Genomic DNA, 18,215 nt, shown 5'->3' with positions numbered 1-18,215 from the left:
GAATCTCGGCACAATGAACCTCGGGCAGGGCGAAGGAAGCGTGCTCCTCTCGCCAATGCCACGAGCGCATTAATGCGTTAAACGTAAAAGAGCCGGGGTTAGGGGAGACGCGCTTCGACGCCGAAGAATTAATCCAAATGCCCGGAGCATTGAAGAGCGAGGGAAGCCCCGTCGTCGCTTAAATCAACGCGCGTCCATTCGACCAATTAAAACGATGTAAAACAATAAGCACTGAGGACGCAGGGACCATGGACGGGGCCACAGCAATCGGTGCCGAATTCCCGCCCAGGCTGCTGCCAATTGCCAATCGGTTTCAATGTGCGTCGATAATTGTTGGAGGAGCCGCGCGAGGGTCGAGGCCCTCCCGTCCGATGATCGCCAATTCTCGCCAATTAACGAGCGCTCGCGGCCCGCTTAATCGGCCCCACCCTCTCCCTCCTCCGCCCGGCGTCAATCTTCATCTACTCCCGGGACACTTCGAAAATGCGCGTGTAGTTGAAAATTCTAATTGCTCATCGGGCTCGGCGAGTCTGCGGTTGGACGTTGTGCTACGCTCGCCCGAAGAAAGACATTCCTTGATTATTTGTTCGGTAACGAAGTAGGGTTAGCTCACGATGTTGGCCTTAATGTCGCCGAGATCTTTTATTTGCCTTTAGTTTTAATGACGACGAGCTCGCGCTAGACTCCAACGTTCACTTAATAAGTTTTTCGACGCCTTGCCTCGGTATCGCGGTTATATATGTCCTTTTATACGTCCGCGTCTTGGCGATAAATGGCAATGATTATGCGCCGTTTACTCGCGAAAGGATTTTTCATGCGGCGATAATTAATTGTGGGATTGGGATTATTTCCCGGTGAAGTCCAGTCTCGTTCCAATCAACGATCCGTAAGATCCATAAGATGTACGCTTAGTTTGTATTATTTTATATTATAGATTAGCAACAAATTTATATTGTTTCCGTTAACCTCTAATCGCCAATCGCTATTTCATTTAAAATTATGGCCACTTTCACTTAAACTTAGGATACGATATATATATATATATATATATATATATATATATATAAGCCAGGTAAACAATATAGTCGGCTATGATATTTTATCGATATTATATCGGCAAAAATATTTTAAACTATTTAATTAGCGAATTTTAAGGTTAGAATTAATTTTTAGGCTAGAATTTTGATATAAATTTAAGTACACTATTCACATTATAAATTCATAAACTTCTCCCTAAAGTTACTAGTATTAACAATTGCGAAAATACGCTTGACAAACAATATTATAATGGAGCTGCCTTAATCTTCGTTAAGATTAATATGAAAAAGCACATAGTATCTGCGTGCATTTACTTTTGTCAAATTCTTGACATCTCGTTATTTTTCTCTCCTCTCTACATTCTTCATTCTTCAACCTCATTTTCATTCGCACACATTCGAAACCGTGAAGTTCGTAGATCTCGTTTAATCGACCGCTGAGTCCCGAGAAAAAAAAATAAAGCCACTCGATGACGTCAGACGTCTTGGAGTCAAGTGGACCTCGTTAAGAATGACAATGCAAGAACGGTTAAGAGAATCCTTCTATCTTTCTCGGTCTTTTGCTCTTTTTCTAAAACAAAAAATAATAGAAACAGAGCGAGTGAAAGAGGCGGCGAGAAGGGGGAGGACGGTTAAGCCGAGGTTCGAGGGGGGGCATGGGGTGATTTCTTTTTGCGAATGAAAATGAGAGAGAGAGAGAGAGACGGACAGAGCCCTTTTGCGCTTCTCGGAACACGCCTACGCATTTACATGCGCTTCTGTCTTCGCCCGGCGTGGTTTATTGCCTTTGTGAATTAATTTCGCTTATTGTGCACGAAGAGAAGAAAGAGCGAGAGAGAGAGGGGGGTTGGAGGTGGAGGGGGGATGAGGAGGAGGAGGAGGAGGAGGAGGAGGAGGAGAGAGAGAGACAATCGTCTGTTTAGTGCGCGCGCGTATGTATGTAATAGGACCAGCATGAGTACATTAAATACGTTGCTTCGATAATAGGTTTGAATAAATTGGATTTTTAAATGAATTTTTAAAACAATATCATATAATTATGGCCTTCGATATTGAAGTATTTTAATATAAAAAAAAAAAAAAAACATTCAATAATAAAATTGTTACTTTCTTTAAATCTTTTGTATTTTCAATTAAACGTTACCCTCACAAATCATTATCACTATTCATCATCGTTTCACATTATAGAATCAACGTTATGTAAGTACCAGTAAATAGTAATAATGTCTTGATAGATGAAATATTATTTATAATTTATCGTTATTTTCCAGTTGAAATTGAAATTTATAAAATTTTTCACGATAATACTTAAATCGAGACAAAAATTAAAGACCTAATGGTTGGATTATGAAAAACGCAATACTCGTAACGAAATATTAAATAGACATTGTATCAACTGCATCTATGATATATATATATATATATATATATATATATATATACCGCATGCACGTACAATTTAATACTATGAAATTCGTTATTATCCATGATTATGGTACAATACACTCGTTGATTTACATTTTATTCGGTTTTACAATTTTGCACCACACTTTGTTTTATTCACAATAGTTATTGCATAAGTTTATAAGTCAATATTTAAGAAAAGAAACAAAAACGTGCCAATGATCTTTTAGTCGCAAATTTAAAGGAACGATAATTTTATTTCAGGAAGAATTGCCTAATAAAAGTTCTATGCGAAATGATAGCCACACCTTGAGTGCGACGCAGGCCTTCTATTAGAAGCGCAAGCAAGAAAAAATGTCTCAACCTACTCGGAACGTCAGCGAGCAAAAATATAAGAAATAAATTCCCAACCCAGACAAAAATTATCACCGCACCACATCCGGTAAATTCAAAAAAACAGCGACGAAAATGCTATCTTTTAACCTTAATATATAGATCGCTCACTTGTCAGTCGTAAACACCATACGTACACTTTTTGTAAAATAAAGTTAGTTGGAAAAATACGTACTTGTACAAGGAGAGCAATGATGGTCTCTTGAAATGATGTACTTTTATACTTATGCGTATTTTATAAGCCTGATGTTTACAAAAAAAATTTACAGATTAATGTAAAGAATATGTCGCTGGTTTTGTTGGGAATGAAAAGATGTTGGAATTGCATAAATTAAATACGAATTGGTATGAGATGTTTATTTAAAGCAAATTTACATGACTAATAAATATTAATTGAAAAAGAATCGTCTGTTCAATTGAAGGAATTAATATGTTTTTTATATTTTAACATTTATTTTTTTCTACTTTTCAAGTATTGAAATTTTTGTTGAATGATAAATACAATTTCTGATAATATTTTGCCTTCGCTTACATAATTATTTAATTAGTAGGCAAACTGATGAGCATTTTCTTTCAATATAATTAATTAACTATCAGTGAACGCAAATGGACTATGCTCGGCATGTACAAAAAACTTGTAGAAAACGTACATAAATTCGTATTAATAACCAGCTAAGTGATTATCATATATATTAGAGGAGTTAAGGAATGTAGGCAAGTGAAATTGCTCTAAAATCTATATGCCTGCTATTTAAATAAAATGTAATCAATATTACATTTGTAATGGTCAATGTAAATTGCTGTATTTTGATTAGCTCGTAAGAGGAAATCGTAGGAGTATGTCTTCTACTCGTTCTTTATTTCTCTTGATCGATCCAATGATCGACCGTGATACGTTTGCTGTGAGAGAAAAGACGAGGAAGAGGGAGAAGAAGAAGAGGGATAAAAAAAAAAGAAAAGAAAAAAAATATAAACGAATAAAGTTTTCTTTAACCATTATGACGCTAAAGAAGTAGATTTTAAATTACGAATTCACTTTCCAGCCAACCAGTCTTAATTAAATCACCCAATTATCGATCGAGAGCAAAGCGAAAGGTTGGCGGGAGCTGAAAAAGCTGCTAAACGTATGCCAGCGCGAATAAAAGCAACGCCCATTGTTTTTGTCCATCCGTTTTGAATGCCCTGATTGCAGAATACGTCATTCAGGCGCCCTTAAAGGGAAGAAGTCGAGGACAAAGGCGCGCTGAGGCATGTACACAATGTCGCGATTGCCGTATGCGTGTTGGGCTTGGATCGCGTAATGAGGCGCGCGAGACAAGGACAAGGACACCGTGAGCGCGACACGCGCCTCAACGCGCGTATTTTTATCGTCGGTACGACGACCGAAGTGCATTATCCTGCCCCCCGCCCAGGGTCAACCCCCATTAGCCCGACTCGACGCCCCGATCGAGGCTACCCTCCGAGCCCCCTGAGTATTAATTAACACGCGATAGGATATGCTCGCACCCTCTTGACGCTTCCATGTACGAGACGCGCGTAAATAATAAAAATTACTCGTTAAAAACGACTCGCTAAAGACTCGCTAAAGACTCGCTGTTGAATGTCGATCGATAAACGCCGAGGTCTTGGTCGGGAGGTACGTAAAATAAGTTGTCCAGGATAATGGAGAAGGAGATTGTAACGTGTGTGTTTTAAAAATGCGCTGCGCGAGTCGCGAAATCTGCGCGCGCCCTAGGCTGTTGGCAGGAGGACGAGGGTGAGGGAGGGCAGCCACGAGGTCGTACGCCCTTACGTTGTGCCTGACAAAGAGGGACGAAGACAGCAAATAAATGTCGATAATTGCGTATGCAAAGCGCGTGGCCGAAGGCACGTCCACGCATGCACGTGTCCCGAAGGCTCGACTGGGTGACGGTGGTGACGGTGTTGGTGGCGGTAGTGGGTCATAGGTGAGGAATGAAGAGGCCGGGAGTGTGGGGATGAGGGTCGATGTCGATGGAGCTGGTTTCGACGGTGGTGGCAATAATCAGTTCATAAAGTATGCCGTGGTTGAATGAATCCAAGGGACGATGGAGCGGCTCTAAGAAAGCTACTCTAACCAGCCTAGGCCATTATATTGTTTCTCGTGGGCCTTATGCATGTGCACTTGTGGCCGGTAATGGGGCCTCTCATCCACCCGACCGTCCCTCCTCTTTCTTCGACTTGGTCTCGTTCGCTCTCCTTATTATATCCGCCTTTTCTCTCGCTCCAGCATACGCGCTCTCGTTCTTTCTCCTTTTTGCGCGAACGATGCGCGATGCCGTATATAACGTTACGTGAGTGCGCGTGTTCTCTCTTTCTTCGTGCATTCGCGCTCGTGCAGTCGGTTTGTTCTTTATCTCTGCACCCCTTCTCCCGTCGGCATCGTCACCACCACCACCACCATCACCCCGGGCCTGCCTCAGTCCACGTTCCCAGTTTATCGTACAAGTAAGCGCGTAATTTTGACACTTTGACGGACGACATTGGCGGATGATTCGACGCCGACTTTCCAATCGACTTCTAAGCGGATTTATCGACGACGAGCGAAATTTCCGATCCTCGACTCCGCGATACATTTTATTAAAGAGATGAGTGCTCCCTGCACCAAGACCCCGTTCGTAAACAACGACACGGTTACTTAAGTTCCGTCTGGCGCTTTATGCGACTGCATATTTAATAATTCGCCGGGTGTCGTTTAATCGCCGATTGATTGGCCCAGATGATGGGCAGAGGCGGGAGTGGAAGATTCTACAATTTGTTTGCAGTCCGCGTAATTTTGCAATATTCCGTTCATCTCAGAACGGAGATGTCTACTTAAACGAAAATCCCGCCTCTTTGGTAATTATTACTATTACTGGTCACTTCCTTATTTTCCACGGGCACCTACATTCGCTGTAGTGATTTGTCAGTCTTTCGGTAAATTTGCAATAACGTGTAAATTTCCATCATTCAATCTAGCGAATGAACGTAAATTCCCGTACGCGTAATTTCAGCGCAGACTGGCAATTGCCTACATTGAGGGACGTAAACTCTTCCTGCAAAATTTTCAAATTCACAATGCTAGAGTGATTTTTACGTGACTCCAGATATGAGTCGTAATACATATTGAAAAAAAAAAAAAAAAAAAAAAAAAAAAAAAAAAAAGAGAGAGAGAAAAACAGGATGGTACATACATTTTTGCTTTTTCTCATTGGTTTCGATTCTATGAGATAGAAAAGTAGTGGTGAATTGTGTAGGAACATAGATGAGTAGAAAATTAAATTTGAATAAATTTGTTTTATTGTAACGAGCGGAATATTACATCTTTTGTCGGCACTTGTTGTGCCTTACATTATAAATCATTTGCCTTTGTTTTCATTGACATTTTTTACAATGGTATTATGCAAATGCTATTTAATTCACAAATCCTGCATATAAAGGAAATTTCCAATGATATTAAATACATAATTGTTCATATTGTTATTCAAATGGCGCACAAATGCAATTAGTTAGATAAGGAATTTCGAAGAAGTACTAATACTATCAACGCCTTAATATTAATGGAAGCTCGAACGAGAAGCCGAAGTAAAAGGTAAAAAAGTGAGCTAACTAACTTTCCTTCTATACAACTTCTATACATACTCGTTACGAAGAGATTTTCGAAAAACATTGGAAGATTACGTAATTTCTCAGAATGGAAGAGAGGCAAACGATGATCAATGGAATTTGGGACAAGCAAAATGAAAAAAGATCGGCAAATTACTTTTTTGTTGTCAACAAATTCGAAGGAAACAATACAAATTACATCAGATGGTCGTTGGGCGAATACATGGCAAATAAGAATTTTTCCGCGAAAAATCCAGCCAATCCCCCCGCCCTCTCCAAATCCCGACGTTTAAATGATCTCTTTTTGCAAGTAAGAAAGATAAATAGATGCTCGACAAATATATTTCCAAGGATTTGAGTAATAATAAGATAAAGAGCGAGTGGAAGGAGAAAAAACTGTTGCCTCGAGTTCCGTATTTCGCGTTTACGATGAAGGCGCCTGAAAGCATAACCTCGGCGCCCTTAATTCGCTTACGATCACTACATTTCAGCATCGCGTAAAGGATTAAGGGTGAAGAAGATGCTGCTGCGCCACGGTCATTTTATCATCGATGGAGGGAGTCGCCGTGGTGCCTTCGAACGTCCATCCGAGTGGAAACGCGCGACGAACGCACGGAAGTGCAGACGGAGCCAGCGGAGGATCATAGCGAGAGGAGTTGCGTGCAGGAGTTGGTGGGACGAGGGAGCGGATGGAGGGCGAGGTGCGCAACAGCATCAGGACCAGAGAGATAGAGATGGCGATATAGATAGTAAAATAGTGAGATAGATAGATAGATAGATAGATAGATAGACAGATAGATAGATAGATAGAGAGATAGATAGATAGAGAGATAGATAGATAGATAGATAGATAGATAGAGAGAGAGAGAGAGAGAGAGAGAGAGAGAGAGAGAGAGAGAGAGAGAGAGAGAGAGAGAGAGAGAGAGAGAGAGAGAGAGAGAGAGAGAGAGAGAGAGAGAGAGAGAGAGAGAGAGAGAGAGAGAGAGAGCGACAGTAAGTTGCGTGCGTGCGCGTATGTGGTTTAGAGAGATGGAGAGAGGAGTGGGAGAGAGGGGGTTGAGCTTGTGGTGGGGGCTCGAGCGGCTCTCGGTCCGCGGGCCGAGCGGGTAGCAGCGGCAGTTCGACTTCAGCTCTCGTTAGGACGAGTTGACGATGTCGAGAGGCGCGCGACGATCCGCCTACCTGCCGTACCTACGCAACGGCGAGGCGCGCGAGCTTTGACTATCCGCGAGTGGTTGTGCTTTCTCCCCTTTCCTCTCTTTGTCGCCCCTCTACTGAAATCCGAGGACTGGCTTTGGCTCACGCGGGATGATGAGGCCGCGCGCCGAGTGAGCGCCAGCCCGAGAGAGAGCAAGAAAGAGAGCGAAAAAGAGCAGGCGAGAGAAAGGAAGGAAGGAAGGAAGGAAGGAAGGAAGACAGCCAGGGTTAGCGAGAAAGAGAAAGAGAGAGAGAGAGAGAGAGAGAGAGAGAGAGAGTGCGGATTGAAAGAGACGTCGCGATGAGGTGGTGTACGCTGCTGTTCTCGCTCGGGGCTCTGGCCCTGGCCGGATGCTCCGCGGCGCCGACCGCGAGCTCTCGCTCCTCAGTTCCACCAGCCGATCAGTGCGATTGGACTGGCAGGTCAGTTTATTTCTTATCGTTGTCCGTTGGACTCGACTCCGAGCCCTGGATGCGACCTCGGCGATGATTCGCGATAACGACGATGATAATGGCTCCGATAACGATAGCGACAGCGATAGCGATAACGATAACGATAACGATAAGCATAAGGATAATGATAACGATAACGATAAAGATGACGATAAAGGTAACGATAACGATAACGATAACGATAACGATAACGATAACGATAACGATAACGATAACGCGTGCTCTCCTGTTGTCGGACGGTTCTCGCGTCCCCTCGTCGTCCTTCTTCTGTGCGCTCGGTTACTTTTTCTTAGCCGAGTTTATTTACGCGCAACAAGCTTAATGACTGCGGGACGTATACGTGTTGCCGTCCCACTGTACGCGAAGTAATTGCGAGCATCGTTCGGAACGTAAACACTCGAAACTCTCCAAGGCCTCGGTTATATTGGCCAAGTAAGTACTCGAGGAGCTCAAGTTTTCTTTCTCCTTTAATTCCAAGAGCGCGCGATCGTCGTCCTCACAGAGATTTTTCGTAAAAGCAGTTGAGACGTTAAGGAGTCATAGCTAACGAAATTAAACGACACATTCCTCGTTGTTTATATTTTGAAATTACAGGCATCTATTACCCCTCCCAATTCGGTATTTTTTTTTTTTTTTTTTTTTTTTTTTTTTTTTTTTTTTTGAACACTGGTATTGGAAGAAATCGATTTAATTTTAAAAAGTCATTTCCAAGCGTGAAGCCATTGTTTTGCTTGTAGGGTAGGTAAAGTGTAAGGAAAATGTTCGATGAAGGGGAACCTTGAAACAAAGCAACTGGTCGGTTTTCCTTCCAAAATCCTTTGTTTACATTAATATTGTAAATTTAAAACGTACTCTCTGACGCGCAATAATGCAATATTTGCGAACTTTTTTCTTTCTTTTTTTTCTTTCTTTAAATCTTTGTCTATTTTTCTAAACAAAGAGAATTTATCAATTACGGAAATAATTACCGTGCATGTTACTTTCTGGAAAAAAAAAGTAATAATGTTTTTCTTTATCATCGTTATCGTTTTTATTGCCATTATCATCATCAATATTATTAATAATATCACTATTGTCATTATTATCATTATTATTATTATGTAAAATGGAATAAAATAAAGTGTCGTTAAATTGCCGTCAATTGTCTGGATAATATTTTTCGCTTAGCAAAATTATATTTTTATATTGTGGATGAATTAATGGGTACGATGAAAAGATATAATTTTGGTTTATTGACTATTTCTGCGTATATTAGTTGATTTATGAATAAAAATATTTTGGCAATAGTTAGCCAGTAAATAAAACAACTAATGTAAAAATTTAACATAGTCAATGTAATAAAAAAAACAAGAGAGAATATAAAGAGATCCAATATCGCAAAAAATACATTTCGATTGAAATAATAAAATGGAACCGCATATGTCGAGGTGTGTCGATTCTGTCTCTAATGCGAACAAGACTTTTGTGCAAAATTTGGTTTTTGAAATTTTAAATCACCTTCTGTTGCCTAGCATAGAACGCCATAGTATCTATGGAAAAAAAAACACCTCATTACTAATAATTTGTATTCTTTAATTTATGACTAATGTCAAATGTAATAGAATGAATGGACATCGGGATACTTTCGATTGGTAAAGGGGGGGGGGTGGCAAAAAGAATATTGCCTTAGTACAGATGTTCTAGAATTCTTAAGTTGCATACTACGTTGTGAGCGATCTCGCAATTACGTACTTTTATTATTAAACGGAGAAAGTCGCGATCTCTGAGTCGTTGGAAGTAAGCATCGCGGCGAACGCGGATTCCTTTTGTTGAAATTTTGTTCATTCGCCATTCTTTTACCGCGTAGTGCAGCAAAATTGGCCAATTGCTTTTTCATTCACGCATCGAAGCATTTAACTTCGCACGCATTTACCGAGCATCGGCGTTTTCACAATTCCCACTGCCAACAAACGGACGATTTTGCAATAATTCGCTAAGCCGTGTGTATTGTCGTTTTGCCGAGATGTTGCCACGAGCCAACAAGACTCGTTGCGTTTAATTGCGCGTGCGCCTGATCTTTGCGCGAAACGAATAACATTCGCGCGGAGGTCAAAGTTCTCGATTCGATGAAAAAGGCGAGAAAGGCGTCGCGACCCCAAGACCCTCTCCACCGCGTCTTATTATCTCGCAACAGCTGGACACGGCAGCACCCATTATCCGTCTTCCAAAAGTTTTCTTCGATACCCGCTCGCTTATGCGCAAGCGTCGCTAAATCGTGACCGGGGAGCCCCGGCCGCTACTTCCGCGTCCGCGCAAATTAACGGAACTCGCCTACGCGCCGCCGCCGCCGCCGCCGCCACCGCCACCGCCACCGCCACCGCCACCACTACCACCGTGGCCCGCCGACTTTCCTTTGTTGTTGTCCCCATGCCTGTTCCCTACCCGTAAGGCTCACAACATGACTCCTATATCCCCCTTTCCCTCTTCGTCTTCACGATCATACCGAGAGTACGAAGGAGAATCATAATTCACTGTCGCATGCAACGGGAACAGCTGACTTCTGGCCCCGACGATCCTCGACTTTCCTTCGAATAGTATTTATTCTTTTATTAATAACAATAGTATTTTAATCCATCTATGATTCCGCAACGGATCACGTCCAAATCCCTCATTCGTCGATCATTCTATCTTTCGTACATTCGCTTCGTCGTTCCTCCCCCTTTAAGGCATTCCATTGATAATAAGTCGATGCTCGACCGATGACCCCCTCCCGGCCATTTCTCACAAATAGCTATTTACTTTTACATCTCTTAAATGTGTAATGACTTTTTACATTCTCTCCTCGGCCTATTAAAAGGCCCTCCCTCCTCTTCAGACATTTGAAATTTCGTAATATCGAAAGAAAATTAATTAGAATCATTTTATGTTATAACTCTACGGCATAAACGTCGATTCGACGATCCTTTGGAATCAATCGCACGCGCGCGCGCGCGTATATCGGATTAAGTATGCGGGTTAAATTGAAGTTTTTTCTATATGAATAAAACATAAATTTAAAAAAAATTATTTTTGTACGTAAATCAAGTTTTGGCAAACCGTCATAACTGTGAAAGGACAGAGATGAAAAAACATTATTGGACATCTCCGGTTAATTCCAAGGATTTACGCTCATTTTTTAATCTTATTTTCCCAATATTATCATCAATATTAAAAGCGTACTTTTTTTTTCTTTTTCCTTTCCTTTTTTTCCTTATTAAATCTGCTTAGGAATCGGAAGATATAAATTAATATTAATGCTTTTTAGTGGCTCAATTTCGCTTATACTACTTCAATTTATGAGTTTTTTTTTATGTGACGCCAGACCTGTTTTGTAAAGCATTAGTAGTGTACAGGATATTCGGCCGGCTTATTAGTAAAAAATTAAGATAAAATATTCTTTGAATTTTCAAAGTCAAGCGATTAATCCCACAAAAAATAACGGTGAATTCTTATGATTTATTTTAATATTACATTTAATTGCTTTAATTGCTTGCTTCTTTATTCTTTAAAGCTTTGATTAATTTACTCGTACTTATTATTTACTTTTGCTCCCATTAATCTTTCCGCAATCAGTGCTAATCGAAGTTGTAACACACATAAAATAACTTTCATCACCTTGTACATTCATTATACTGTAATACAATGAATTAAAAAAAAAAAAAAATAAAATAAAAAAATAATAATAATAATAATAATAATAATAATAATAATGATAATAATGATAATAGAAATAAATTAATAAATCGATAAGAATAGATGAAAGAAACAAAGTACGTCGAAATTGAGTTAAAAACAAGTGATTAGACAATTAATATTGAATAAATGGAAAAGATGTGTTGATCGCGCGGTATATCAAAATGATTTGTCTTGACTCGTCGTAGCCGATCGAACGATGTTTTTTTAATGTTCGCCAACCCCGACGAAAGATTCCCGCTAAGAGTCGCATATATTAATTTCTACATCCAAATGGCTTAAACGTTAATTTGACAGGCGGAGATAACGATCGGGCATTAACACGTTTATAATATTCAACCGTTTTGCCGTTTTGCACTTGTACGTGGAGTGAGACGCGCATACCTCTGCAGCACGGTTTGTGATATCGGACATTTTTCTCAAATCTCCTTAAACAGTGTCGAAGCGTTTGAGTCCGTAATCGAATTTTCTCCGCATGGTGGACGAGCTCTTATTTATTTATTTATTTATTTATTTATTTTTGCTGCTGTTGTCATGTAATACGAGGTAGGAGAGCCAGTGGGGAAATGGTCGCACGTGGTCCCACGGCCTCCTCCTCCTCCTTGTCCTTGTTAAAAGAAGTTGCGCCCTATCAGCAAATTCCCCGAGTTCTACGAATTGGTGCGAGTAAGAAAGCGGCCCCCAAGGCCCCATTAGGAGGTATACAAATTAAATCTTATTGGATGCGAGGGTCGCTATCACGAAGTTCGCGCATCTTTGGTATTACGAAGTAAGGCATTCGTAGGAGAAGGAACGTGTCGGCAAAAAGAGCTTACAACTAAATGACAATAGAGCGCGTATTGCCCCCGTACTCTTTCGAGTACTTTAAATACTTTATGGTACTCGCTGGAAACGTAGATAACTTCTATCAGAAAAGAATAGCAATTATATGACGTAGCATTTGATGGCGCGTGAGTCATCTCTTCCTACTCCTTCCCCACCCCCATCTCATCCCTATCCTCGATTATTGCTTGGATGGACCGATGCTGTTTTTCTCGCTTGATCGATCAATTGGAGCATAATTGTTAAAAGAGGTATAATAAAGTCGTATTGTAAAAATTACAGTTCATTAAATTACGTTCTTTCGAGTGAACACAAATACGATTGTCGTCCCTCCTTCCCTTGACCCCGCTTACACCCCCCTCCCACCCCATCAATTAAATCTCTCATATTTCAGCTAGGAGAAGAATTTAGACGAATAATAATTTTATACGCATAACGAGTCCAGGTATTTATTAACGTAACGGAGGTCGATTGTTAGATAGAAATTCGAAAATTAGAGAATGGTATTATTATTTAGAAAGTCGCTCAGAAATATAAACTAACTCGAGCGTGCGCGGGAAATATGTGGAAGATTTGTAACAAGAGCAACAAAGCGCGTACGTCTCTTCTTCCACCCCCACCCCACCCCACCTCACCTCACCTCTCGCTCGCTCGCTCGCTCGCTCTCTCTCTCCTCTCTCTCTCTCTCTCTCTCTCTCTCTCTTCGCGAAGTCAATGACACGATGCACAGCGAAAAACGAGATTAGTGCCTTGCGCGCGTATAAGAGGACAAGATTGGGAGGGAAGAAGGATGCCGTAAATAGAGCGGGAACGTGAGCTACGCAAAAAGGGTCGAACGATGATTTCATAAGCGCATGCGAACGAGCGCAAGAGGGGGAGAGAGAGAGAGAGGGAGGGAGAGAGAGAGAGAGAGAGGGAGAGAGAGAGAGAGAGAGAGAGAGAGAAAGAGAGAAGAGGGCCTAGTACGCGGCTCGCACTCACATCTTATTAAAAGGCAAACCAGTCGCGCGTACGTATGTACATTGAGGGGGCGTTCGTGGGGGAGCGGGATAGGGGGCGGTTAGGAGGATACACCGCGAGAACCGGTTTCAAGAGAGAGAGAGAGAGTGAGAGAGAGAGAGAGAGAGAGAGTGAGCGGTGGGGGAGGGGAGAATACGAGTGCGTTCCCCGACTGTGTGTTGGCTTTTGCAACACGCTCCTCATTACCCATCGTGTGCTCGTCCTCCTCCCAATATGTAAAGTGCACGGGAGGTGGGCGTGCCAGGGTACAATGACAAGGAGACAAGAAGAGAGGTAGGTGGTGGAGGAGGGACGTCGTTTATAGATTTTAAGTTTGTTGGCGGAAAGTTGGTCGTATCATTTTTATTTTTCTTAAGGTGAAGAGCCTTTTAAGGTAGCCATTGAAAATTACGGTCCGTTCCGAATCATTGAATCACTTTTTCCTCATTTTCTTCCTTCGGCCCCTTTACTTTTTATGATAAGTACACAATGAGGCAAAGTAAATTTCAGCGGGACTTGGTTGGAGAGTTCTCGAGCGGCTACGGGATTGAAAATATTTTTCTTCCCCGCGTTCTTCGAGTTCTCGTATTCCTCCGTATTTCATTCTAATGATCCACTCGACTACATAGTTTAATTATTATTGCCCTTGTCATTTGTATGCCAACTATTATTTTTCGAGCACACGTTTTTCACAAGAACACTTTACCGCTTTATACATATAATTGAGCTTGGAAGGAAAGAAAGGATGAAAGAAGCGTAATGCCTATGGTCAATGACGCACAATTTTATATATTTTTATGTCTTTTGTATGCGAGGTTATTTTCGAAATTTCACTCGAGCGACGGCTAATTGACTTTAGGCTCGGTAGCTTGATTGGCGCAATTTTATGTTTTTAATTTCGACAAACTTTTGTCGAAACGCCAAAGAGCGCAAAACAACCAAGGTGGGTGCATTCGAATGTCAATTTTCATGTATCGTACACTTGTTATTTTGTTCAACTTTAACAAAATCTTGTCCCCATTTAGGCATTACAAAAAATCAAAAAGTTAGAAAAGTGAAATTCTGCAATATTTGTTAGCGCAAAATAATCTCGTTGGTCGGCGGAAGTGCAATGATGATAGGGTAGAATAGAACGGTCGAACATTCTTTATCAAAAATACTATGATAAAAACCTTTTATCTCTCCCCCTACTCCTCTCCATCATTACCACGCGTGAAAGACGTATGATAAAATAGAAAATCTTCCCCAACCCTCACGTTTCCATATACACACACACGTCGGTCAATGCAAACACAAGTGAGTAGTCCAGCTCTCGGTACAACAGGAGCAAACCCCCCCCCTCCCCCACTTCATCTCCACATCACATCTCTCCTTCCCCGCTATCCTATCTCGTTGCCACTTTATAGGGAAACGCGAGTGTTTGCTTCGAAGTCACTATAACACGTGCATAAATCGTATCTGCCGCCGTGGAAAGGCAATATCCCACTAGAATGAAAATCGATGGTTCGTGCCGAGCCGAGCGACACTTTTGTATTTAATTTATTCATACTCCGACAAAAGTCCACAGAGAGTTAGAGAGTTAGAGAGTTAGAGAGAGAGAGAGAGAGAGAGAGAGAGAGAAGGGAGGGGAGGAGAGTGAAAAGAATAGAGAGGGACACGAGACTTCTGCGAGATACCATATCATGTTTTGAAAAGTTTTCGAGGAATCTACTCCAATCCTTTTACAATGTCATTTTTAATAACGTTTTTGACACGTCACTTTTTACTTTTGCCTTTAGCCTGTCTCGGCACAACTACCAATTATCGTAATCAGCCTTAAATTACAACGACGTTGTACATTGTTTCGTGTACAATATTAATGTGCCCTACGAGAGGGACACTGTTTATTTTATTCAAAATATCATTATACTCATTTTGATGAAATTACCTTAATAGTCTGAGAAATTTCAGGAAATGTATCTTGCCGGAGTAAGGACGCAAGTCGCTCAACCACCAACGCGACATGTGTACATTAGTACGCTACCTCGGCCCCTTTACACAATAACAATGTACGTGCAATTGAAGCACAGTAGAGTGTTAATTGATCGAAAATCCGATAAAATATCTAATAAATAATTCATAATTCACAGACAATTTCGCATTGTTTCTTCAATTACGACTGACGTGTTTGTAAACATCTAGCCTACATGCAAACGGCTTGACGCCGATAATAAATTAGCCTAACACTTCAATCAAGTGCTATCGGACGTTAAAATATAAAAGTAGTTTGGCTCGGAGGGGTCGACCCCGGCACCATGGCCGCCATTATCGCTGCTCTTTACTATTTCATGCACCGCGAGGCATTTCATCGCCAATGCACTAACGCGAGAAACACCGCTGAAACGCGTCGTGCTCCATTATTTTCATCGACCGCGGCATTTCACACTCTCGCCTCTTATAATTGCATTGGCAAACGCGTCCAAGCACGGATTACGTTATAAGCGAAAATTGTATTACAGGACTCGAGTGGAGGATATTATCCGCAATAAATAATATAATACAACCAGCCAACGATTATCGAGAAATAATGATTTTATTTTCATGCCCGGATCGCCGTTCGGGATACCGTATGCCACGGCGCCGAGGAGCTTACAACATCGACTGTGACCTTCGCGATACCGATTCGAATATGACTTCCCCTCGTCGTCCTCATCACCGTCATCCTCAATTACATTTGGAATATTTTCATTCGTACTTGCATTATGACATATGATGCTTTTATACGCACATACGGCTTATTATTATTATTATTTATTATTGTTGTTATTGTTATTATTATTGTTGTTGTTGTTGTTGTTGTTGTTGTTGTTGTTGTTGCTGCTGTTGTTGCTGTTGTTGTTATTATTATTATTATTATTATTATACGTGAGCAGTCGAAATTATTTCTCCCCCCGTGTGTGTAGCACGCGACTACCGTCCTTCTGACACCTTCCGACAGCCAACAAGTAAAAGCTACTCCAGCGCTTCTAAGAATTACGAAAGAATCGGCGATGTAAGAAAAGTTTTTTAAATTTAAAAAAAAAAAAGAAAAGTAAAATCGAACGCGACTTTACACGTGCTAACCGAGAAAAGTCTCTCTAACTCCCGGGGCACAGTGGGAACAGGAAGCGGCGGGCTCGAGCGCGCCCCCCCCCCCCCCGGCACATCCCTCCTCCTAGTCACGACAATTCAGTCATTGTCCGATCTCAAGAATTAACCGAGTAACGTTTCCTTTATTTCATGTTACAGTGGCGGTGGTGGCAAAGGCGTTCGCCCGGTCTACCTGCGCTGCTCTCGCGGCACCGTCTCCTGGCGCTATCCCCGGGGCGCTCTGAGGGTCGTCCTCTCCGGTGGTGAGAGCTCCCGGGGCTTCCGAGGCTGCGTCAAGGCCACGGGCCCCGCGCGCGTCTACCTCGAGGGCAAGGGCAGCCTGCGGCTGATGTACGCCCCGGGCGACGGCAAGCACGAGGCCCTCCATCGATGCTTTCGCTCGCGAGGCCAGATCGCCGCCCTCTACGTCGAGGCCGACGAGCTCGCGCCGGCCGCGGGCAGGGTCAAGGTCAAACTTCACTACGACCTGGAGCTGCAGCAGCCGGAAGAGGAAGATGAGAATGAGGAGGGGGGTGCCGAATGCCGGCCGTGCAGCAGGGAGGAGCTCGCCAAGGCCTACTGCCAGAGCGACCTCGTGGCCAGGGGCACCGTCAGCGCCGTCGAGAGACGGCCCGAGCTCGAGAGCGCCGAGCTCCTGCTTAGGGTCACCAAGACGCTCAGGCGCATCGACGAGAACGAAGTGAGTATATTTGCGGACGTACAGTCCCCTCATTAGCTTAATCGCACCCCGAATCCACGTCATTCACAGCGACTCTGCAATGTTCCATGTCCACACTCGCTTATCCTCGAAGGCTGCTAACGTGGACAATGACGTTCAAAAATCAGCCACCAATTCTCCATTACGTACGTCCGGGCGTATGTGTAAACGTTGCTACGAACAGCCAATTTCGTCAAATCTCATTCACTCCTTTTCATTAGAATTGGCTATTTATTCGTGATAAATAATTGAGAAATTGCCATTTAAGGAGCATCTGCTTGATAATCAATCGACACGTCCAGCTTATTTATTATAAAAATATCGGAACTTCTTCCCTAGCGCGTTTAATTGCCTCTTGTGTCCATAAATCCACGATTATTAATGAACTATGTGGACGTACGTGAGATCGAGCATTCTTGCCTACGGATGGATGGGATACGAAAGTCTTGATCTCGAATCAATCGAATGGCAAGAGTACGAGAGAGAATATCGTGCGAGCAACGAACATTTATAAACGAACAATTATAAGCGTTCGCACCTTCTCCATTATATATTCCATTGGAATTTAAAATCACGGCTCGCCACGATTCTCGCTACCCACTTACATCTCACATCCTATCCTATTATGCTATTGTCCATTGGGAGTTTCTCGATCTTTAAACTTTTGTCACCGTCGCGAATTTTCGACAATTATCGTATAGTGTTTGAGGGGGACGGGCGGCTTGCGGGAGGAGGGGGTGGGGGTGGGGGTGGCGGGGGGGGGGGGGGGA

At 42.2% G+C, this 18,215-nt stretch overlaps 2 protein-coding genes across 2 annotated transcripts in view; both read left to right on the top strand.

Annotated features, from left to right (window-relative positions):
- The window catches only part of LOC105361331 (uncharacterized), a 21,250-nt gene extending 18,293 nt beyond the window's left edge, over positions 1-2,957 (top strand). The window contains exon 3 of the mRNA XM_011498463.1: positions 2,706-2,957. Coding sequence (XP_011496765.1) covers positions 2,706-2,754 — 49 coding nt within the window. The 3' untranslated portion in view covers positions 2,755-2,957. The remainder of the gene's footprint in view (positions 1-2,705) is intronic.
- A 4,927-nt stretch (positions 2,958-7,884) lies between these two features.
- The window catches only part of Metrn (meteorin), an 11,723-nt gene continuing 1,392 nt past the window's right edge, over positions 7,885-18,215 (top strand). The window contains exons 1-2 of the mRNA XM_011498464.1: positions 7,885-8,057; positions 16,887-17,427. Of these exons, the coding sequence (XP_011496766.1) occupies positions 7,936-8,057; positions 16,887-17,427 (663 nt within the window). The 5' untranslated portion in view covers positions 7,885-7,935. The remainder of the gene's footprint in view (positions 8,058-16,886; positions 17,428-18,215) is intronic.

Source organism: Ceratosolen solmsi, unplaced genomic scaffold, assembly GCF_000503995.2.
Source record: "Ceratosolen solmsi marchali unplaced genomic scaffold, CerSol_1.0 scaffold30, whole genome shotgun sequence".
NCBI classification, from domain to species: Eukaryota; Metazoa; Arthropoda; class Insecta; order Hymenoptera; family Agaonidae; genus Ceratosolen; species Ceratosolen solmsi.
Note: the sequence above shows the minus strand (reverse complement) of the source record. Positions and strands in the feature narration are given on the sequence as shown.